The 22,983-nt window shown below is 35.6% G+C and overlaps 3 protein-coding genes across 7 annotated transcripts in view; 1 reads left to right on the forward strand and 2 right to left on the reverse strand.

The window, feature by feature from the left end:
* The window catches only part of LOC122016044 (inositol hexakisphosphate and diphosphoinositol-pentakisphosphate kinase VIP2-like), a 66,463-nt gene extending 54,530 nt beyond the window's left edge, over positions 1 to 11,933 (reverse strand). For 2 of the 4 annotated variants that reach the window (XM_042573190.1, XM_042573189.1), the window contains exons 1-4: positions 11,480 to 11,932; positions 10,146 to 10,205; positions 8,273 to 8,319; positions 7,654 to 7,737 (exon numbers count right to left, since the gene is read on the reverse strand). In XM_042573190.1, the coding sequence (XP_042429124.1) occupies positions 7,654 to 7,737; positions 8,273 to 8,319; positions 10,146 to 10,205; positions 11,480 to 11,524 (236 nt within the window). In that variant the 5' untranslated portion in view covers positions 11,525 to 11,932. Of the gene's footprint in view, positions 1 to 7,653; positions 7,738 to 8,272; positions 8,320 to 10,145; positions 10,206 to 11,146; positions 11,221 to 11,479 lie in introns of those variants that run through there. The other 2 variants (XM_042573192.1, XM_042573191.1) reach the window with 2 other exon arrangements.
* Positions 11,934 to 13,152: 1,219 nt separating this feature from the next.
* On the forward strand, positions 13,153 to 17,065 carry LOC122014371 (LRR receptor-like serine/threonine-protein kinase FEI 2). 2 transcript variants are annotated; one of them, XM_042570586.1, is made up of 13 exons: positions 13,153 to 13,307; positions 13,383 to 13,521; positions 13,632 to 13,703; positions 14,112 to 14,183; positions 14,321 to 14,392; positions 14,478 to 14,549; positions 14,632 to 14,703; positions 14,883 to 14,998; positions 15,149 to 15,334; positions 15,416 to 15,748; positions 16,008 to 16,262; positions 16,458 to 16,591; positions 16,675 to 17,065. In XM_042570586.1, the coding sequence occupies exons 1-13, from the start codon at positions 13,217 to 13,219 to the stop codon at positions 16,897 to 16,899; spliced, it is 1,839 nt and encodes a 612-aa protein (XP_042426520.1). In that variant the 5' UTR covers positions 13,153 to 13,216; the 3' UTR covers positions 16,900 to 17,065. The 2 variants fall into 2 exon arrangements, with proteins under 2 accessions (XP_042426520.1, XP_042426521.1); XM_042570587.1 differs by having other exon boundaries at positions 16,011 to 16,262.
* Positions 17,066 to 18,287: 1,222 nt separating this feature from the next.
* Positions 18,288 to 21,824, reverse strand: LOC122014226 (probable 1-deoxy-D-xylulose-5-phosphate synthase 2, chloroplastic). The gene is made up of 10 exons (XM_042570398.1): positions 21,686 to 21,824; positions 21,433 to 21,588; positions 21,171 to 21,335; positions 20,939 to 21,089; positions 20,584 to 20,855; positions 19,867 to 20,140; positions 19,479 to 19,786; positions 19,098 to 19,379; positions 18,713 to 18,997; positions 18,288 to 18,635 (listed from the first exon to the last, which is right to left on the reverse strand). The coding sequence occupies exons 1-10, from the start codon at positions 21,773 to 21,775 to the stop codon at positions 18,489 to 18,491; spliced, it is 2,130 nt and encodes a 709-aa protein (XP_042426332.1). The 5' UTR covers positions 21,776 to 21,824; the 3' UTR covers positions 18,288 to 18,488.
* Positions 21,825 to 22,983: the final 1,159 nt, after the last annotated feature.

The raw sequence follows: 22,983 nt of genomic DNA on the forward strand, positions 1-22,983 counted from the left end.
AGACCTTGGTTATACGATCGAAATGTGCATCATTATGGCAAGGGGAACACCTACACTTTCATGTTCAACAACAAGAAAGTATTATTGAAACCAATACAGAAGGCTAAAATGAAGAAATACAAGCAAGAGAAGGCAAAGAATGCTAGTAATAGTGGAAAATTTCTTTACGTACAAAGAAAAAATTTCCATAGGAGAGTAGAGAAAATTCTACTATATATGCTCTTATAATCAAAGAAGTATCTGCTCCCAAAGTTTCTTTATTTCCTCCGGAAATAACTATGCTATTAAATGATTTTTCTGATGTGGCTCCAAAAACAAATTACCTGGTGAGGTTCCACCAATACGTAAAATTCAGCATGTTATTGTTTTTGTGCCAGGTTCACAACTACCCAATTTACAGGCCTATTGAATGAATCCAAGCAGTCCTGCTTAATTAAAGAAGCAAGTGGAAGAATTATTGTCCAAGGGTTTCATTCGGAAAAGTTTAAGCCCATGTGTTGTACTTGCATTGTTAACAACAAAAAAAGATGGTAGTTGGCGCATATGCATTGACAATCATGTGATCAATAAGATTACTATCAAATATTGATTTCCAATTCCTCGCCTTGATGATATGCGGGATATGTTGGTTGGTTCTTATATCTTTTCAAAAATTGATTTAAAAAGTGGGTATGATCAAATACGCATAAGGCTAGGAGATGAATGGAAAACATCTTTCAAAACTAAAGATGACCTTTATGAATGGCATGCCTTTTGGTCTTTCCAATGCTCCAAGCACATTTATGCGCTTTATGAATCAGGTACTACAACCATTTATCGAAAAATTTCTTGTTGTTTATTTAGATGATATCTTAATTTTCAGCAAGAATAAAGATCATGAATCAGGTACTACAACCATTTGCAACAAGTCATGAAGATTCTTCGTAGAGAGAAGCTTTGAATAAATTTAAAGAAATGTTCCTATATAACTTCCTCTGAGGTATTCTTGGGCTTCGTGGTTTCATCTAGAGGATTAAAGGTTGATCCTGATAAGGTAAAAGTCATCCAAGAGTGGCCGTTGCATAGGAAACTACAAGAAACCAGAAGTTCTCATGGCCTAAGCAACATTTTATAGGTGTTTCAAAATTTTCAACACTATTACAGCTCCTATAACTGATTGCATGAAGAAAGACTCATTTGTTTGGACTAACACAGCTTCATAAGCTTTTAAAGAAGTAAGAAAAAGATTGGTTGAAGCACCTATTCTTCGACTACTAGATTTTTCAAAGGTATTTGAAGCAAGGTTTAAAATTTCGACCCGTGTCGAGGTTTTGATCTCAGACCGGAATGATACGATTTCGGTATCGTCTCATGCCGATACGGTTTCGATACATTATATATATATATATATATATGTTTATTATATATTTATCTAATATATATAATAAACTTTGGTTGTTGTTGTATTAATGTTATGTAACATGACCATATACATTTGTAAAAAGTTCTAAAATAAAGATTAGACATTCATATCAATAAAAATATATTTTATATGCTTGGGAACCAAGAATTTTAAAATAGAGAAGATAAGTATTATAATATTTATTATTTCAAATCTCAAATTGATTCTAAGATAAAAAAAAAATTATTATCTATAATAATTATATAAATTAATAAAAAAACATAATATATATATAATAATTATATAATTATAGTTTATAAATATTCTAAATAATATTATATATATATATATATACCTTATATTGAATTTAAAATCAAATTTATTTAAAAAATTATATTTTTTTAAAAAAATTTAACAATTAATTTTTTAGAATTATTTATAAAATTCTAAAATTATTATAAAATTTCAAAATTATTTTAAATATTTTTATAAAATTTTAATCTATTTTTAATTTATAAAAATAATTTAAACTTTATTTTTAAAATTATCTATTTTTTTACTTTAATTTTTTTATAATTTTAATAAAAATAATAAATATATATATATTATAATTAGATCAATTAATTAACCATTTCTTTAATTAATTATTAATTTATATAATATATAATTAGAATTTATATAATAATTAATTAGAAATTATATAAAAAATATAATGATTTTATTTAAAAGTTTTAATAAACCCTAATTTTTTATAACTTCGCGATTTCGCCATCGTGATTTTTTTTTCACTTGTCACCGCAACCGCCGCCTCACCGCAGTAGCCTCGCTACCGCCGCCTCGTCGCCGCCGCCTCGCCAAGCTTTCATTGATGATTCGAGGTAGGTCTTCATCCCCCAAATTGGTTCCTTTTTTCTTCTTTCTTCTTTCTTCTTTCTTCTTTCTTGTTTCTTCTTTCTTCTTCTTCCTTCCTTCTGTTGCGCGGGCGTGACGCATGCGAAATTGTTGTGCGTGCGGTGACGGTGTCGGTCCAGTATCGGAATGGTAAAAACCGCCCAGCACGGCTCGAGATTTCATTCACTGATTTGAAGTGGCATGTGATGCATATAATGTTGGAATCGGAGACGTATTAAGCAAAGAAAGGCATCCTATTGCATATCTTAGTGAGAAGTTGAATGAGGCGAAACAACGATATTCCACTTGTGATAAGGAATTTTATGTCGTAGTTCAAGCTCTGCGTTATTGGTGACACTATCTCCTTCCACAAGAGTTTGTTCTATATTTTGATCACCAAGCTCTTCAATATATCAATTCTCAACAAAAACTAAGTCATCGACATAGGAAGTGGGTCTCTTTCTTACAAGAATATACCTTTGTAATCAAACACAAATCTGGAGTTGAAAACAAAGCAGTTGATGCACTTAGTAGAGTAGTATATATTCTTTCTTCTATGGCAATACAAGTGGTGGGACTTGAACTACTTAAGAAAGACAATCCTTTGTGCAAAGATTTCAGTAATATATTTGCTGATTTAATTGCAGGACAGCATGGAAATTTCTCAGATTTTTTGCTGCATGGTGATCATCTCTTTAAGGGAGTTCAACTTTGTTTGTCTAATACTTTTTTTCATGAACAAGTGATATGAGAGTTAATGCTGGACATTTTGGAAGGGATAAAACCATTGCAATGGTTGAAGACTGTTTCTATTGGCCTAGCCTTAAGAAGGATGTGGCCAAGATTGTCTTTCAATGTCGCACATGCCAATTATCTAAAGGAAGAAAGAAAAATACAAGTTTATATATGCCTCTACCTGTGCCACACATACCATGACAAGATCTAAGCAAGGATTTTGTGCTTGGTTTGCCTAAACGATTAGAGGACACGACTCTATATTTGTAGTGGTGGATCGGTTTTCAAAATTGTCTCACTTCATTCCATGTTCAAAGCCATCAGATGTTGTTCACATTGTTAAACATTTCTTCAAGGAAGTTGTTTGCCTTCATGGGTTACCATTAACAATTGTTTCTGACCAAGATGTGAAGTTCACAAGCTACTTCTGGCAAACCTTATGGAAATTAATGAATACAAGGTTGAAGTTTTCTTCTTCTTTCACCCTCAAACAAATAGAGAAAATCAATAGAAGTTTGGGTGATTTACTTCGTTGCATGGTTGGAGATCATGTTACCACATGGGATCAAATTCTTCTTATGGCTAAGTTTGCATATAATAGTTTAGTGAATAGTTACAGGTATGCTTCCTAGAAAGCCAATTGATTTGGCTAACTTACCATTGGAGGCAAGATCAAGTGCTAAAGCTGATGCTTTTAGCAAACACATACAAGATATGCATGATGATGTCAAGCGAAAAATTGCTCTAAGCAATGAATGATAAACACATGCTGATTTGAAAAGGAAGGTTGTTGAATTTCAGGAAGGCAATATGGTAATGGCTTGTGGCCATAACGATCTCCAAAATGAGTTTATAAGAAACTTCATTCAAGGAATACTGGACCCCATAAAGTTTTAAAGAAAATCAGCTCTGATGCTTATGCCCTTGAGCTACCAGCAGATATGGGTATTAGCGATGTCTGCAATAGCGAGGATCTCACTTTATATTCTGGACATGAAGATGTTATGGCAAGTAATGCACATAATGTTTCTTTGCCATCAATTCAAACAATGAAAGTGACATTGAAGATGTAATTGATCATCAGATTGTGTCTGAAAAGGTAAGCGGTTATCAAGAGTATCTTATCCAATGGAAGACACGACTCTTTTTTGGATACAAAATTCCAACAGCTGAATAGAGATCTTTATAAAAGATTTCACAATTTTTAACTCGCCAAGGACAAGTTTTTCTCACCCGAGAGAGTTGATGGAGACAAGTGGTAAACTCCATTAAAAGTCTATAAAAAAAAAATCTAAAATTCACTATTAAATTGGCATGTCTTGGAAGATGATAAACCTACTTGAGAAATGAAATAAAGTTCATCAGTTCTTAAGGGTTAAAGTCAAAAGTCAACATTAAATGACCAACAATTCCAATATGCTTTAATTTCCCATGCTTGGAAAATTGTAGCATATAAATGAGTCTTTTAAGTTTCCTATGTGTCTTTATGAGTCCTTTGTGTTTTCAATGAGTCCATCTATTAGCATTTATGTTGCTTGAGTCCTTTGTGAATCCTAGTATAAATGTGTGTACTGCTGTAATGCTGTGATATGAAATAGATATCAATATTTTGAGAGTTCTCTTAGGTTGTGTGATACAATCCCTCTATGGTGTGATGTCTAGGAACCCTTAGGTGTGATACCTAAGTTTCTACATTCCTTACCACTTTATTCCAGATTTCTACTCCCCAAATTGCCCTACACTCAATCTCCTCTTGTGCTACATCAAATATTCTCCTAAACTACTCAATGAAATTAGTTGCATCTACAATTCTACACTTCTTTGGAAGACATTTTGTTCCAACCTACTTCAACATTATGTCTCATATTGATATATGTATCTTGTAGGTGTAAACCAGGGCTACTACATCATTGTGTCTCATATTGACATATGAATCTTGTCAGCCATAACATTAGCTCAACTAAACCATTCTAGATTTATTTCAACAACTTCATTTAATGTTAGTTTTTCCAGTAGATTGTTTATTTTTGTATCTATGTTCTCCAATTTATTTCATTAAGCATATAAATATATGATTGATCTATCGATTCAAATTTATAATTGATCATGTAAATCAAATTTTCCAGAAACTTAAAGAATTCAACTTTCAAATGGGGAGCAATTTGCAAGCAATGAGTCACTAATCAACATAGGTTTCTAACCCCTTTCCTTTCCAGTGGATATTCTCCTTATAAAATGGCAGTTATAGACTAATAGGTAATTGTCTTATCCAGGGGAAGTGAGTCCTTGGTGTTGGTGTGATCAAATCAGGTGGTCAATCAACTTTACAAGTGGAATTATAGAAGGTTTTGTGGGTTGTAGTCAAAGTGGTGTTACACGTGGGAAGAGATCAAGAGCAAGGTGATGTGTGGTTGGTTGTTTCGGGTTGCATCTCTAAGAAGAGTAATGGGCAGACAAAAAGATAGTTGATCTTCTAGACAACCGTCATACAGTGTGGTAGTATTGCCTCAACGATGCAATTGCATTGAGTGATTGAGCAATGTTAAGGGTGGCTAAAGAAGAAGAGGGTGATTGAATGGAACCACAAGCAGTATGATAGTACCTTATGGGCTCCATGTATAGGATAAATGGGTAGTGTTGTGGATGAGCATAAATTGAGGTGGGTGATCAGATGGATACTAGAGCAGCCTTGTTATTGTAGTGCATTTTGCATCAGAGATGATGAGTCATGTGACTTGTTGCAATGGCACTATGTTGATGAGTTGAGGATCATGCAGTTTTTGGTGGGGGTGTATGATATAGGCTTGTGGAGTGTGTGATTATGTAAATTGGTGTAACTAGGTTCATACACATTGATTATCATCTATCATATATTTTAGTTAGCATTTATTGTATGTTTGGAGAAGTATACATATGTGATAGATTGTTGCAATGAAGAAATATACAGATACTATGAATCATTGTTGAATATTTTTGTAGTTCCTTTGTTTATATTCAATCTCAAGTTTATGATATATCAATAGTTTACCTATGTTATTGAGCCTTAGTTTATATCAATGCAGTGTTCTAAATTTCAGGCTAGACGGTCGCCAACCGCACCGAAACAGTGATAGGCGGCCTAGCCGCCCACTGTCACGGATTCTGCTTCTTCGATCGCCTCTTCATCTACAATCATTCGAGGTAAACTCTATTAATTTCTTCACTTCTTCGATCATTCGAGGCGTCGTGGGATGATTCTGACACCATGGAACGCCTCCAGCGGGGTCGGAGGCCTCGCGAGATACCTCCAACGACGTCGGAGATGTCATGGTTGCGAGGCATGCTGTCGATAGCGGTACTGAGCATTTCTCATAATTTCCAATAAGTTCAACTTAGGTACAGCGTTTAATTAAGCAATCAACTCCTAACTTAAATTGGATAGTTCGAACAGACTTTCAGAAAGCCTAATTAAATTATCCCAATAAAATATATAAAGATATATTTAAAATAAAAAAATCTAATAAATTTTATTCATTCATGAAAATCAAATTTAAATATATAAAAATATTTTTTTAAAAAAATAATAAATTATGCCCAATGGACAAGTTGTTGAAAATTACGGAGAAAAAGAAGTAGAATAAATATGTGATATTTTATTAGTTATGTAATTTTGAACTCATTAAAATTTGATGTTATTGTGTTGGAGTTATAGTATGTGATTTATTATGTAATTTATATTAAAACCATGGAATCCGCCTAGTGGCGTCTAGTCCCCGCCTAGGCGGCCTAGGCACTGGCACTGATCTAGCGCCTAGCAAATTTTAGAACCTTGTATCTATGTTAACATTGTCATTGTATACCTACTCAGCATATTTGTGCTCATTTATTTGCTTATCTCAGGTTTAAGGAATGGGTTGAATTGACAATGATTGAGGTACGCTATACTAAATTATGTGTTATTATGGCATTAATTAGGATCACACACATCAGATGTCTATAATTTGGTGTTGGGCACTAGCAAGATGTGAGACAGATTGTATTAAAATAGTTTACAAATAGCCTACAACCAAATGCAGATAATGCATGTAATAAATTATTCCCTCTATCCAAGAGAAAAAACAAAAACGAATGGTGGATTTAAAGAAAATACAAACTATCATAGGTTTCATAATACCAGAATTGCTACATCCTTTTACCAAATGATGACTAGTTTGGATGTACACCTATTAGCATAAGTGGCATGTAGAAAATTAAGAAGGTAGTTTTCAAAGCATAATCTTTTAAATTTCAAGTTTTACCAGAACCAATGTTACTTTGAATCTCAAATTAATGTGTCGAGTTGCCTAAGAATGAGAAATTCCCATATGCTATATTTCACGAGCTTTACCAATTACTAAAGCTGTCATCCCAAGTTCATATTGTTTATTTAATTGATAGCAAAATATAAAACTTGCACATGATAAATTGATAAGTGAAAAGAATCTTCCACTTAATCAAATGACTAAAAACATGCCTATGAACAAAATTTTGGAGAACGAATTTAAAACAGAAGTAAACCAACAGACAATATGAGCATTTCCAAGTGTCAGGACTGTAAATACAACAAAATATAGTGGATGCTAGTTTTGTTAGAAAAACAATTTGCAAACTAAAGGAAAAAAACTTACTTCCGAAGAGCTGCATACATCTCAGCTTTTTGAAGTGGGTAACCAGAGGAGTAGAAGGCAATCAAGCAGTCACAAATTGGCCAGCTGAAATGGTGAGCATATTTAGAGAATGATGGCTAAAGAAAATTGTTTTTTTGGCCGAAGGACGTGTTTTAGGTTAACCAAGAAGTATCCTTAAAAAAAGATGTATAAGTTTTCATGCAAAGGTTACACAGAACAAGGAAACCAGTGCAGATTGAAAAAGATCTACAAAAACTAAATACCTAAGTTAAAATCTCCTTTTGGGGAACAGCACCATGGTCCATGAGTATCAAACTTCACTAAACAAAACAGTGAATTTTGACCTACTGCTCTGTAGCATATCCTAGATTCGTGACAAGGCACATCATACCGCTAGTGACTAGCCAAAACTGTACCTATCCTACAAATATTTATTATTTTTTACACTATCAAATGCATTAATTCAACTATATTTAATGATGTGGAAGACCTGAAAAGGTAAATCATAGTACTGTACTTATAGTGCATTTCTAGAGTGTAATGACAGAATCACAATAAGTCAATAACGAAAATTCAAAAGGAAAAAAAAAAGAAAGCAAATTGCGATTGTGTGACTCACCTCTCTATTGGGTCCTCAATAATAACCTTGTCCCCAAAATTGATAATCTTCATCCACAAAAATATATTAGATTGAATTGGTCATACAGAGACATGATGTAGAAGCAATTCACTTTAAGCAAAATAAAAATAATAATAATAATGAAAAAATATTTCATGATTGAGCAGGACAAGAACAATTCATAAAGGAGAAGGAGAGGGAAATTTGTCGCCAATTTGTTATATAAAAAAAAATAACTGACTAATGGCTAAGGTCAATACAAATAAATACACTTTTAGCCAAGGAAATAATGTGGCCAATGAAATGCAGTTTACCTGACAAAAAGAGATAAATATGTAGATATTTATTACTAACATGGAATAAGCCTTGCATAGAGTTTAATGGAAAGTTAACTTCTTTGTTGTTGACCCTAAACCCTAGATATTTAGGAATAACATGGCTGGAAGACGACGATGTGATGAAGAGAAACAGAAATTGCTCCAGTCAACTAGTTTAAAAATTAAGCAATTGACGTAGCATTAAGCCCTTGTATCAAATTCCATTATGCCTTGTGTAGAGTTAAATGGGAGGATAAGATCTTTTGTGCTGACCCTAAATAGTTAGGACTAACATGGCTGGATGATGATGATATGAATGAAGAGAGCCAGAAACATAACTATTTCATACATAAGAACAGAAGCAAACACCACCTATCAGCTAGTGTAAGAATTGAGTTGATTGACCTAACATGGTATAAGCCTCATGTAGAGTCCAATGGAAGGATTGATCTTTGTTGTTGAACCCAAATAGTTAAGGCTAACATGGCATGTTGATGATGAGATGAATGAAGAGAAACAAAAACATAACTATGCCATAAGTAACAACAAGGGCGAACAAATAGGGGATCTAGGGTGATGCCTCCACCCACCCACCCCAAATTTTGATAAAATTTATCAATATATTATAACAAATTACTAACTATCCTTTATCATTTGCATCTCTTAATTAACACTGGGAGAAGTAGTATTAGTTTGTCTTCTTGACTCAAAAATTCTATATTTACCGCTGCATAGATCTTCAAAAATCATTGCAAGATATCTTCATTCACATTATATGGTCTGTCGGATCACATATATTTCACTTTTCTTCTACATTATCACGCACCTCCCAATCAAATAAATTATCAATATCACAGAACACAATCAATGATTAACCTTGAAATGGCCTAAACAAAAGATAAAACATGAATTCAGAAACATAATACCGCTAACCAAATTAATTAAAGTGAACCAACAAGACCGATAAATAAGAAACAAGAACAAGATTAAATTGATCTCTATGTTTTGTATACAATAGTTATCCAATGCAAGTTACTAGTTCATGAACTGAGATTGAATGGCAACTTGAGAAAGAAAACATGTATTACAAGAGAATTCTACTGTTTGACATATCTGCAGTTCCATATATACATCATTCGCTAATAATAAAAACTTTCTGAACGTTACTGATTTCCTAAAAAATGAAACAGATGCATCACCAAATCCAATGTGTCAATAACAAATGACCAAGATGAATGCAATCGCCTAGTATAAATGCAAAAAGTTTTACAGGAAAAATACATAAAACAACATCAACCATTTTCTAGTCTCATGTAATTTGTACAAATACTCTCTCAAATGCATTAGTATTTGGTCAAAAGGATGCTTATCAACACAGTTGGAGATAAGATATGCAAACAGAGTATAATTGATGAAATTTATAATCAAATATAAGCTGGGTGAATAAGCTTGACCATGAAACTAGTGCATTCTGCCACATGCTTCAAGACTTTTGTTTCCAGAGGAAGATGAAAGCCTAAAAGGTCAAACAACCAATCAAGAAACAAAGAACGCACCTCAAATTCTCCAAAAGCTTGCAACCTCTCCAAGATTTGGACCATAGGTGCAGATGAGACCTATAATGCAACAATTCATAATGTAAGAATAATAGCCAACATTATTTTCTAATGAAGGGAAAATTATCAATAGAAATTTGTTCTAAATGTCCACAAGATTAAGTAATGAGAGAAAAACAACCAAAAACTACAAATTCACAACAAAAATTTTGTAATGGACTGAGGAATGAGTGAGAGAGCAATGAAAGTACCGTTATAAAATAAAAAAAAAATGAGTGGATGAAACAGGAACGAGCTTTGGGAATCTTGTGATAATGTGTGCTCCTTGGACAAAAATTGTAATAAAACTAAGGTATGGTTCATCATGAATCAAAGTGTAAGGCAGTTAAGGAATCATGTACCAAAGTGATGAGAACACTAAGATGAATCTATGAAGTTAATAGGAAAGATGCAATTAGTTGTAGCACCAAGAAAAGAGAAATTTGATTGAGATGAAAACTGTGTTCAGAGACGATCAATGGATTTTAAAATTACATAATTTGGATTAATTTAGAGTTAATTGTAAAAAGAGTAAAGCCCTAATAGTAAATTATAGTGGAATGGAGTGATACAATTGTATAGCTGGATTCAAATAGTTGAGATTTGCAGGTCTTTATGATCATCATCGGGGACATCAATTTAACGAGAGAGAGAGAGAGAGAGAGAGAGAAGCATTACCACCACTTCTTAAGAAAAGAAACGAGTATCTGTACACTTCATCAGGGCAAAATGAGAAAAAAGGTAAATGAAATCGTCCTAACGCTCTTTGTTTACTCAGCACTCTTGTCCCAGAGAGACATTCAAATGAAACTCGAGAAACCAAAGGAAAGAGATAAAACAGAACATAGAAAAAAAATCAAAGAACAAAAAAGCATGTCACGTCATTTCTCGTCGGAATACTTCACGCCACAAGAAAAAGGGAAACTATGCTTCTAAAAGAAACAAGTGTTTACACAATTCACCAAGGGAAAAAAAGCGAACGAAATCGTCCCAGCGCTCTTTTCACTTAGCACTCTTGCCCCCAAAGAGACATCCAAATGCCGGCAATGCACAACAGAATAACTTGTTTAAAGGGTAACTCCAATAAATCAAAGAAATGAGACAAACATGTAGGCCATCCACGACATCAAGAGCGAACGAGAGAACTACTCAAGAAACCGAAGGATAGAGTTAAGGCAGAATATAGAAACAAGGAGCTAAAACTCACGTCACGTCATTTCTCATCGGAAGATTTCACGCCACAAGAAAAAGGTTCCAAAACGCGAGACGAACAATCAAACCTGACGGCATCTCACCTTCTTTTCCATCACGCAGACGCCAATCTTGATCTTGTCTGTCATCTCTGCTCCACCCCGCCGTTCTCCACCACCACCTATCTATCTTGGGCTCGCGGTATTGTGCCGAATGTTCCAAAGAAACGATCGTATACACCTACCTATCTTTGCACCAAAAGAATCGAGATAGACGATTCAACGCGATACCTAGGCTTTTTAGTAGGATTCGAATCTGAGAAGTTACGGTTCCGCCATGCTTGCCATCGCCGCCACCAATTGCAACTGAACACAGAAAGCTCGAGCGAATGGATGAGAGAAAACGAGTGATTGATCAGATAAAACGTTGCTTAAAAAGGGAGCAATAAGTTGGCAAATGGAGGCCGGACCACTAAATAAGGCTGGCTGACTAATTTAACCTAAAATATTTAATAATCAATCCGGAATTTGATATCAAGGCTCTTCGAAGGCGCTTGCTGATTACGGAGGCCGCGTTTAAAAACGTAATTGTCCCAAGCAGAGTTGTTGATCACGTTTTATTTCTTCTTTCTGGCTACCCCTTCGTTTACCTAGCTTGTGATTGGTTGCGGGTTGGAGCTGCCGCTTTCGAATCTTCTGGCGAATCGCAGGCGTGCAACAGTGGGGGTGGGCAGAACACTTTATTTTAGACCAGGGAAATTATGAATCAAACAACGGTAAGATAACGTGCTCTCTTCCCAGTGTCTCTCCTAAGACAGGGACCACGGAACTGATCTCGGTTGATTCGGCTCTGCCAAATTCGAATTCAGTTTTCCAATTGTCCGAATATATTATTATATTTATTTTTAAACAATAATTTTTTGAAAACTAAAGTATATATTTTTTAAAAATATATATTACTGGATTTTAAAAAGAATTTAAATACCATCTGATACTAAAGATTTTAATTCAATTTAATTTAAATTTCTTCCTGATGCCTGTCTCTACTAACGCATGCGAACTCCGTGAATGGGCCCATGGAATATCTGGTGGTGGTCCGGTCCTATCGGACGACCTAAAATTTCCGGCACCAAGCAGAAGCAGTTCGATTCGTGACATTGACCCAGTCGAACCAGTTTAAGCCCAGTCAGCGACGACTTACATGTGCGTTGGAAGAAAGGTGTCCACGTAATCGGCGCCTCACTTCTCGTTTCGGTGTCAAACTCGGGCCCATGGGCTATAATCCAGGTCTTATTTTCCGACAATTCACGTGTGTAACACGTGCAAAGGCACAAATACCCATACCTTTTCTAAGGCAAACTTTCAACTTGGTCCTTAACATTAGATGAATTATCAATGGACACCAGTCAATTCTTTAATTTCTCAATATAATATCTAGTCTTGCTAATAAGTGATAACTTACAAATACTTACAAGTTATAACCGAGCCAATCAAAGTAAGTAGAATGAAAAAGAATGCAACAAGATAGAGAGTAAAAAAAACTAGATAAATTAAGAACAACAATATTCATAGCTAAGGCGAAAAGAAAAGTCTAAGTTGGAAGAAAATTAAATTTTGTTTAAATTCAATGGTTGAGAGTTAAACTTTCAATTTGAATTATTTACCCTCCAATATTCAATATTGCGTACCGACCCTCTTCAATTTGAATTGAGATCTTTCGTCGCTGCACGGTTCCCGACACGGACCCGCACTGTCATCCCTAATTTATGCTCTCTGAGTCTCTGTTCCTCCTTTACCACTCACCTCAGTAGCTTTCCTCAAGTCCAAGCGAGGAAGTAGTAAATGGTGAGGAAGCAACTCGGTGTCAACATCGCCATTTCATGGTGGACTCTCGCCTCACTTGTGGCCTTCGCCAGCGCCTTAACTCCTGATGGTAAAATTCTCTGCTTTATACGGTTTGATCGAGTGGGAAAGATTGTGGAGTGAGTGGATTTGGTTTGGTTCGAAGGTGAAGCTCTTCTGGAGCTCAAGATTGGTTTCAACGATTCCAAGCAACTGCTGTGGAGCTGGCGGCGTACCGATTCTCATCCATGCTCATCCTGGCTCGGCGTATCCTGCCACCTCTCCGACCTCACTGTCCGGTCAATGTATCTGTTCTGTCCTATATACGAATCTTTTGTTTAGTAATTTAGGTTCTCTATCTTTTCTCTTTGTGTGCGTCTAACTTGACCAAAACCTACTTCATGCTCCATGGCAGTGACTTACCTTATATGCAACTCAGTGGGATCATCTCCGCGAGTATTGGCCGGCTCCAAAGGCTTCAGAGATTGTAAGGACATTTTTCTTTTCAGTCCTTTTTTCCTTATAGAAAATCTTTGAATGTATGCAAGCCATTACGTGGCGATTCTGACCAAAAAAAAAAAGGACGTGTAAATATGTAGCGGTATACGAAACACCGAACAAGGGGACTTTGATCCGCCATTTGGTAGATGACCATACAAAACCTTAGAATTTATTTTTCTTTGTTTCTCTTCAATAAACTGTTTCTTAAATTCATATTTTCCTCACTAGTGTTTGATCTCAATTTGAGATAGTATTGAAGTAAGAGGAGTGTTCTTTCAATGTCCAGAATGCATCGTGGTCATGAAAATGATGAGATAGTTATTTCAGATGACTTTTCTAATCTCTAGTAGCTGTGAGCTAATGAATTCTTACACGGATATGTGTATCGTGGCAGGGCTTTACACCGGAACAGCTTGCATGGTCCTATTCCAATTGAGATAAAAAACTGCACTGAGCTAAGAGCATTGTATACCTTTTTCTTCTTAGTCATATATATATATATATATATATATATATATATATTCATTTTGTTTTTGATTTTAATTATTAGCAATGCAAATTTACTGGATCTTGTTGCTTGAAATTTTCACACTTTCTTTGAAGATATCTGAGATATAATTACCTTCAAGGAAACATTCCACCTGAGATTGGAGAACTTGTGCACCTTACCATCCTGTACTTTCTCCAATCCCTTGTTCTCTTTTACTCTATTGTTATTTGTTCATTCAGTTTTCTTGAGCTTGATATAAAAAAAATGTAGGGATTTGTCTAACAATTTACTCAAGGGCACAATTCCACCAACTATTGGCCGGCTGAGCCAACTACGAGTTCTGTGAGTCTTCATGTAATTGTTGGTAGTTCAGCGGTTTCCCATTTCCGAGTTAAATGTTTGACAGTGATTTCTTCAACTGTAGAAATTTATCAACAAATTTCTTGTCTGGTGAGGTTCCAACTGTTGGAGTCCTTGGAACTTTTCAACGCACTTCGTGAGTAATTCTTGTATTCTCTCTTATGCTTCATTGACTTTCATCGTTACTTGTGTACATGGGATCCAATTGTTTGCTAGGGCAACTGAGATTTTGTTACATTTCACTAAGTGTCCACTACTCTTCTTATGTTTTAGTTCAAGTATCTATATGATAATTTAGAAGGGATGCTAATGCAGGTTTGTTGGGAATTTGGAACTATGTGGTTTGCCAATTCAGAAAGTTTGTCATAGCACTGGTGGTACATTGGGCTTTCCTGCAGTACTACCACATTCCGACGCTTTTGCTTCGCCTGGTATGTTTGAAGAAAGCATAACTTTTCTTCTTGCTGGGAGCTACTGAACTTGCTCCATCTATTTGATTTTCCTTTTACAAAGGAACTTGTGTAATTTTGGTTCATAATGTCCTTGGTGCATCTTTTAGCTAACCCTTAAAAAAATTTCAGGATTAGCATCATTTTCATCCAAAAGAACATCACATTTTTTGAATGGTATCATTATTGGTGCTGTCACTACCATGGCCTTTGCTTTAGTTACAATCCTTGCATTCTTATGGATTTGCTTACTGTCGAGAAAGGAAAGACTTGCTGGAACCTACGTAAAAGTAAAGAAACAACTTGTGCAAGATGGTGGTAAGCTCAGTTGTTTGAATGCCTACTAATAGGACTCAATCCTGGTGAATAACCTATTTGACTCAATATGTCTCTTCTCAGGAAGCAAGCTTGTTATTTTTCATGGAAATCTCCCATATTCATCTCAAGAAATTATAAAAAAGCTGGAGTTGCTTGATGAAGATGATATGATTGGTTCTGGAGGATTTGGTACAGTCTACAAGATGGTGATTGATGATAACTGTGTTTTTGCTGTTAAAAAGATTGATAGGAACCGAGAGATATCAAATCAGATTTTTGAGAGGGAGCTTGAGATTTTGGGTAGTATCAAGCACGTCAACCTTGTGAATCTTCGAGGCTATTGTAGACTCCGATCTGCAAGGCTTCTCATTTATGATTATCTGGATTTGGGGAGCCTAGATCATTACCTTCATGGTAATTTTCTCAAGCCAAATGTATATTTTTGTGTGGAAATTTTTCTTAATTTCTTTGTAAATGATGAGTTTAAAACATGCATGTTAACTCTCTTTGTAGTATAACATAATATTTATCCATGTCTAGCTATTCAGATCTCCCCTTACAAAAGATTTCTTCTTTGTTGTATCTCTATTAGACATGACATTGATTCCTATCATTTGAAGATATTGACTATGCTTTCTTTTGTTTTTAATTCACTGAATCTTTCTTTTTCCAGAAGATAGTCAAGAAGAGCACCCATTGAACTGGAATGCACGTATGAAGATTGCTCTTGGGGCTGCAAAAGGATTAGCATACTTGCACCATGATTGCACTCCCAGAATAGTTCACAAGGACTTCAAATCTAGCAACATTTTACTTGATAGGAGCTTGGAGCCTCATCTGTCAGATTTTGGTCTTGCTAAATTGCTTGTAGATGGCGATGCACATGTCACCACTGTAGTAGCAGGCACTTTTGGCTACCTCGCACCAGGTTTTCTACTAACTTTGAAAATCACTGGTGCCCTCAACACTATAGTTTTTAAGACATTATAATGTTTCAAGGGGAAATACTCAATAGGCAGGAAACTCTGATGGATATAGAGATATTTTGATATCTAAACGAATTCTATTATGATTTATGAATCACTCAGTTGTAATTGATAGCAATCTTTTTCCTGCCTCTCAGAATACCTCGAAAGTGGAATTGCAACGGATAAGTCAGATGCATATTCCTTTGGCGTCCTGTTGCTGGAGTTGGTGACTGGAAAAAGGCCTACAGATCCATCCTTTGTGAGGCGAGGATTGGACATTGTTGGCTGGGTAAGAAAACACTCCTGTTTCTTGTTATTTAGCCATAATCGACATCTCTGCTCCACTTGTTTGACTTCTTATACATTTGACAGTTAAATACGCTGGCAGAAGATAACAGTTTGGAGGAAATTATAGACAGGAAGTGCGGCAGCGTAGATGTCGAAGCAGTAGAAGCAATCATTGACGTCGCTGCAATGTGCACTGATTCGAACCCTGACAACCGCCCTTCCATGAGTAGGGTCTTACAGATGCTCGAGGAGGAGATCATGTCGCCCTGCTTGAACGACGAGCTCTATGAAACTCATTTGTACATCTAATTTGAATGTCTTACAGACATGAAAACTTGCTTTTGTACAAAAATGCTGCGTGTAGGGCTCTCCACTCATCGAGCCTTAGCTAAGAAATTTTGACGTTAGAGATTGCTAGTTTGGACGTGTGGATTGATGATAATAATTTATTAAGCAGGCTTATTGCATTTCAAAAGAAAGCATTAAATAATTAAAAATAAATAAATATACATTTTTTAAGATTATTTTTTTTCTTAAATTTAAACTCCATTGCATATGGACAATGTATATTATATCCAGCTTCTGGATAGTAAATTTGAGTGGAGGAGAAGATTCTCCCAATCCTCGCATTTACTTCCACTGAAGAAGAGGAAGAGAAATCCAACTGAAAAACTAAAAATCAACAACTAGCGAGCAAACAAGAAACCCCATTCCCATTTAGAGCATATAAATCAACAAGGATCCATGATGCAATGAGACAAAATACCAGTTATCAAATATAAAGACGTCCTTCTAATTTATTAATACAATAAATCATTGTAGTTCATCATATAAAACTTGTCGAGTATAGAGCATTTGCATAGGAATCTTAAAGAGCATACGGCATTTTAGCTTCAATAAAGCTGTCTATCTATTTGATTTCTTCTCATAATTTATGCAAGTTTTGTATAATTTGACTTGCTCTAAGCTAAAAAAAAACACAGTCAGCTTGCAATAAATAGAGAAAGATAATGAAAATGACTCTAGCATCTGAACTACTCTAGCTAGGGAAGTTTGAATGCGTTTCAACAGACTTGTGTGTTTCATGTATCCCTCAAAAGAATTTAAATAATAACAATAATTTTAGTAATATTTTCTTTGTTTGTTTTAAAAAGGATAAAAAATAAAAAATTCTGTTTTCCTTTAGATAAGATTTTCACTTTCCCATACCAAAAAAAAAACAATAAAAATATTTGTTTTTTTAATAATTGTTTTAAATCTATTTCTTATTTATTACTTCGTTAATATTTTTAAGAAATAAAATTTAGAGTTTTTCGTATTCCTTTTTTTCCTTCATAAAATGATTGCATGAAAAATATGTTATATATTTTTTTACTGTAAATTTTGTATTAATTGTTTTTCTTTTATAGAAAACAGCCTTTTGAGTGTTTTGTTCCGATTTTCTATGGTTGGAGAAATATTCATGATTACAGCGAATCTGATGCCATTTTGTCTGCCGGATTAGTGTCATGCTCGTAAATAAAATTATTTATTTCAATATGTCTCTTAGCAGCTGCGTACATTCTTTTTCTCCAAGATCCCTGCGAGATTCTCTGATGAAAAAAGCCATTGCAATATGGAGAATATGATCTCATCAGAAGAAACATTAAAGTTAAAATTGACCTTTTGTACTTTTATAAGCGAATCGGATCTTACAATGTTTAGAAACAAGCTTTGAATTACTCATGAAGAAGCAACAAGAACACAGCCCTTCAATATGCAACAATAATGAAAACAAGGTACGTGATTAACTGACAGTGTAGTAAAGAACAGATTATAAATATCTCATTACATTAATCGCTAGCCACAATAGGAAGTGCAGATTGACATCATTTCACTGACTTCCAGTTTAAAGTAGTTCAGTAGAGCTGCAATGCTTCCTTAGGTTTGCCCAAAAGGGTAAGCACAGTTCGAGCAATGTGCTTGGAAGTAAGTCCAGCTTCTTCAATTTGGTCCTGAAGCGATCCATGATCAATGTATCGATCTGGCAAAACCAGTGACCTTGCCTGTAATGAAAATCAAATTTCAGATCAACTGCTCAGCACAGTTACAACAGATTAAAAAGTTCATTAAATTAAGTTACCTTGAGCTGCTTATCAAGAAGCCCACTCAAGGTCAAGAAGTGCAAGACATGCGAACCGAAACCTCCAATGGAACCCTCCTCCACAGTGATCAGAATCTCATGTTCATTTGCCAACCTTCTTATAAGCTCCACATCAAGAGGTTTACAGAACCGGGCATCAGCTACCGTGGCAACGATTCCATGGTTCCTAAGTGAGTCTGCAGCTTTTATGCATGTCTGCAATATGGAGCCATATCCAAGAATGGCAACTCTATTTCCTTCCATCAGAATCCTACCCTTCCCAATCTGTTGAATCAAACAAAATACGTGGTTTATTAGCTCTACTTGCTAATATCATCTTAGTTTTGTTAACAGATGCAAATTGTTGGGAAGATAGGAAAAGCACCTCAAGAGGAGTTCCTTTGTAGTCTGGAGACAGGGAAACCCCAACTCCATTGCCCCTAGGAAATCTGAAACAGCTTGGTCTGTCATCAATGGCCGCTGCTGTTGCAACCATATGCATTAGTTCAGATTCATCTGCTGGCGCCATCACAACCATATTGGGTAAGCAAGCCATGTATGTGATGTCAAATGCTCCACAATGAGTAGGTCCATCAGCTCCAACAAGACCAGCCCGATCCAGCGCAAACCGGACAGGAATCTTCTGTAAGTCAACATCATGAACTACCTGCATGGGTCATAGTTAATTGATCCATTCGACTTTGGTCTATTTTATATTGACCAACTATGTTATGAAGAGATTATAATTTTTGTTCTATGCTCTTACTTGATCATATCCCCGTTGCAGAAATGAAGAATAGATAGCACAGAAAGGCTTGAGGCCCTCAGTGGCCAAACCAGCTGCAAATGTGACTGCATGCTGCTCTGCGATTCCCACATCATAGCATCTGTCTGGAAATCTCTTCTGGAAATAATTCAGCCCAGTGCCACTTCCCATGGCAGCATGCACAGCCACAATCTTGTCATCAACCTCGGCCTCTTTGATGAGTGATTCTGCAAAGTATCGGGTGTATGAAAGGGTGGAGGATTTTGCCATGGATTGCTTGCCAGTTTTTGGATCGAACTTCACAACACCTGCACCATGGCATACATGGATCAGATTACCATAGCTATAAGGGAAACTTCTAGCTTTGAGGAATGAGTGAAAGACTCACCGTGCATCTTGTCTGCAGCAGCCTCAGCAGGGGGATACCCCTTTCCTTTCTCTGTCACGATATGGATTAGGACAGGACCAGGAACTGGCATGGACTTAATCTCCTCAAAGATGGTGATCAAGTCGTCTACACTGTGCCCATCAACAGGACCTATATAATACAGACCAAGTTCCTCAAACAATGTAGAATTAGAGGCACTCATCATTCCCCGAGCATATTCATCCACCTTTGAAGCAATCTGATGTGCTTGCCCACCAATTTGCTTTGTGAGATTCTAAACAAAAAAAAATTGGTGTAATGATCTTGTCCAACATAAAATCTTTTAACTAGACTAAAATAATACAGATCAAACACAATAAAGTTTACCTACCTGAGAAAAAGGAAAGTCATTTCTAAAACACTAAACATATATCTTTGCTATTGTTTTCTTTCCAAGTGAAGATAGTTTCTTGCTTCTTCAAATGTACTCCCAACAGAATGAACAATACTGTTGTTTTTAGAAACATTTACACACCAAAATATCCTTTTTGTGAGGTTTAATTGAAATAGGTCATAAATACCCTAAATCTGTGTATTTCACACATCAAATGTTTGTTTAAGTGGATATATTCTCTCTGTACAGAAACAGTTTCGGCAGCTCAACTTTATCAATGTGTTGCTGATATTATTAAAAGAACAACAAATAGAGCATAATCTAGTTAAGGATCAAGATTCTACCTTAGCAGTTTCACGTAGCATACGGAACTTTGTGCTGGATTGAAGCTTAGTAAGGGCCTTACTGAGTGCCCCAACAGGAGTTGCAGGTCCATCAAGGGTTGCAGTTGGAAGAGAAACTTGTTTATTATCATTCAACACGACAATAAGATTAGAATCCAAGTATCCAGCATTGTTCATTGCTTCATAGGCCTGGCCAGCAGTCATAGCTCCATCTCCAACCACTGAAATAACATGATTCGTCTTCCCTAGTAGATCTCTTGCAACAGCCATTCCTGTCAAACTCTCTGGGCGTAAACATCATCCTGACTTGAACACCGAACCATAAGATGGAATTTATAAGAGTAAGTTAGCTAACCGAGTCCTGCAGAGATGCTTGTGGAACTGTGGCCAACGCCAAAGGCATCATAAACGCTCTCATCTCTCTTGGGGAACCCAGCAAGCCCTGAGGTCTGCCTGATTGTATGCATCCTCGACCTCCTTCCAGTCAATATCTTGTGAGGATAGGTCTGTATTATCCCCAATTTGGATTTAGGCTTGAACCAGTTACTTTGGCTGCAAAACTACTATGAATTTATAGTATTACTGACCTGATGACCGACATCCCAAATGATCTTGTCTTGAGGAGCATTAAACACATAATGAAGAGCCACAGTCAGTTCTACCACCCCCAAGCTGGAGCTCAAGTGCCCTCCAGTTTTCGAAACGGTATGCACAACTTCCGCTCTGAGCTCAGCAGCCAGCTGCTCCAAATCCTATAGCAAACATTTTAGAGACAAAGTATTTCCCGCCAAATTAGTCACGAAAAGGTTCAATTTTTCGACCTATTTCTATGCAGATAGATAGGATCACCTTCCGGGAGAGGTTCTTCATGTGAATAGGGAAGTTGATCGTATCGAGGAGAGGCGTCGCAGGCTTCTCCCCCGAGTAATCAATCTTCCACCCATTCTCTCCCTTAGCAATCATCATCTTCCCATCGCCGCTTGGCCGGCACGCTCTCACAGCGAACTAAATAGGGAAAAAGAAAACGCCGCAGACATGAGACTCGACGGAAAAATCAAGCCTTTTAGGAAAAGATTCAAGAAATGGAACCCTAGCTAGCTACCTGTCTTCTTCTGCCATTGTTCGTGTTCGATCTCAGAGATCCGAGTAACGAGGCGGGGGAGGCCGCCATGAGAGAACTTGAAGCCTCCATTTAGCGAGAGAGAGAGAGAGAGAGAGAGAGAGGTGTGTGTGTGTCTGCCGTTCGGATGGCAGCATGCGGTGATTTAAATAGAAGGTGACGATGGTGACGACAAAAGCCTTTCCACCAAATTTGATTTGGCCTCTCAGACTTTTTATCAACTTTTCCTTATTAATTCTTATTATATTCAAATTTCATTTTCTTTTTTAAGCAAAGATAACTAGGCTCATCAAAGTCTCTTTGGTTTCTAATTATATAAAAAAGAAAATAAATTATAGGGTCTTAATTGTCAAGTTACTAGGAGTGAAAGAGATTTTTTTCCCCCTAAACTTTTATTCTATTATAATAAATTTGTCATACTTAACCAATTGAACACCGGACTTCAAATTTCATTTCTTAAAATAAGATAGGATGTTTTTTTCTTTTATTTTTTTAAAGGCGTCTTTTCATGATTTATATAATTTAGAGTGTTTTTCCTTTATTTTTACCCTATTTTTATTGAACATTTTATTAATTAACCATTCATATTATTCCGAGTTGCACTAGTGACCGTTTGTCATTACTTAATTTAGAATAATAATAATAATAGTAATATCTATGTTACCCAACACATGAAACACAACTTATATAATTATCAAAATATTTTTTACGTGTATAATTTAATTTCTTACCTTCCATCCATATGTTGGACGTATGCGTGTACGTATATAGACAATGGAAGTTTGTGGTTTTATTTTGGGATTTAATGTATCGCGCCCTATATTTCTATTATTGCTAAAAACATAACAAAATTTTTATTTTATTTTTATCCTATAAATATGCATATTTTAATACTATTGTAGTAAAATTATTTGTATTTAGTCAAAATTATTATATATTAAGTATTACTGTATTAGTATTTTTTTTTAAAATTCCCCCAATTTTCTATTTCTTTTACGCGTTCATAAGCCCCTAAACAATCAACATTCCTTTTGGCACGCAAGTCATGATTCACGGTATGAAAATAAAAACCTATTATGTAATATTTTTGTTACATACTAAATTAATAATAATATAAAAATAATTTTATATATATATATATATATATATATATACACACACCACACGAGAAACACTAGGGGGGAAAACGACTACGTGTATATGTTCTGTCCTATATATATTCCTGTCGTATTTTTGCTAAACGCAAGAAAAAACTATGTGTGTTGTCCTATGCAAAGTAT

The sequence above is a fragment of the Zingiber officinale genome, chromosome 8B (genome assembly GCF_018446385.1).
Source record: "Zingiber officinale cultivar Zhangliang chromosome 8B, Zo_v1.1, whole genome shotgun sequence".
Taxonomy (NCBI): Eukaryota; Viridiplantae; Streptophyta; class Magnoliopsida; order Zingiberales; family Zingiberaceae; genus Zingiber; species Zingiber officinale.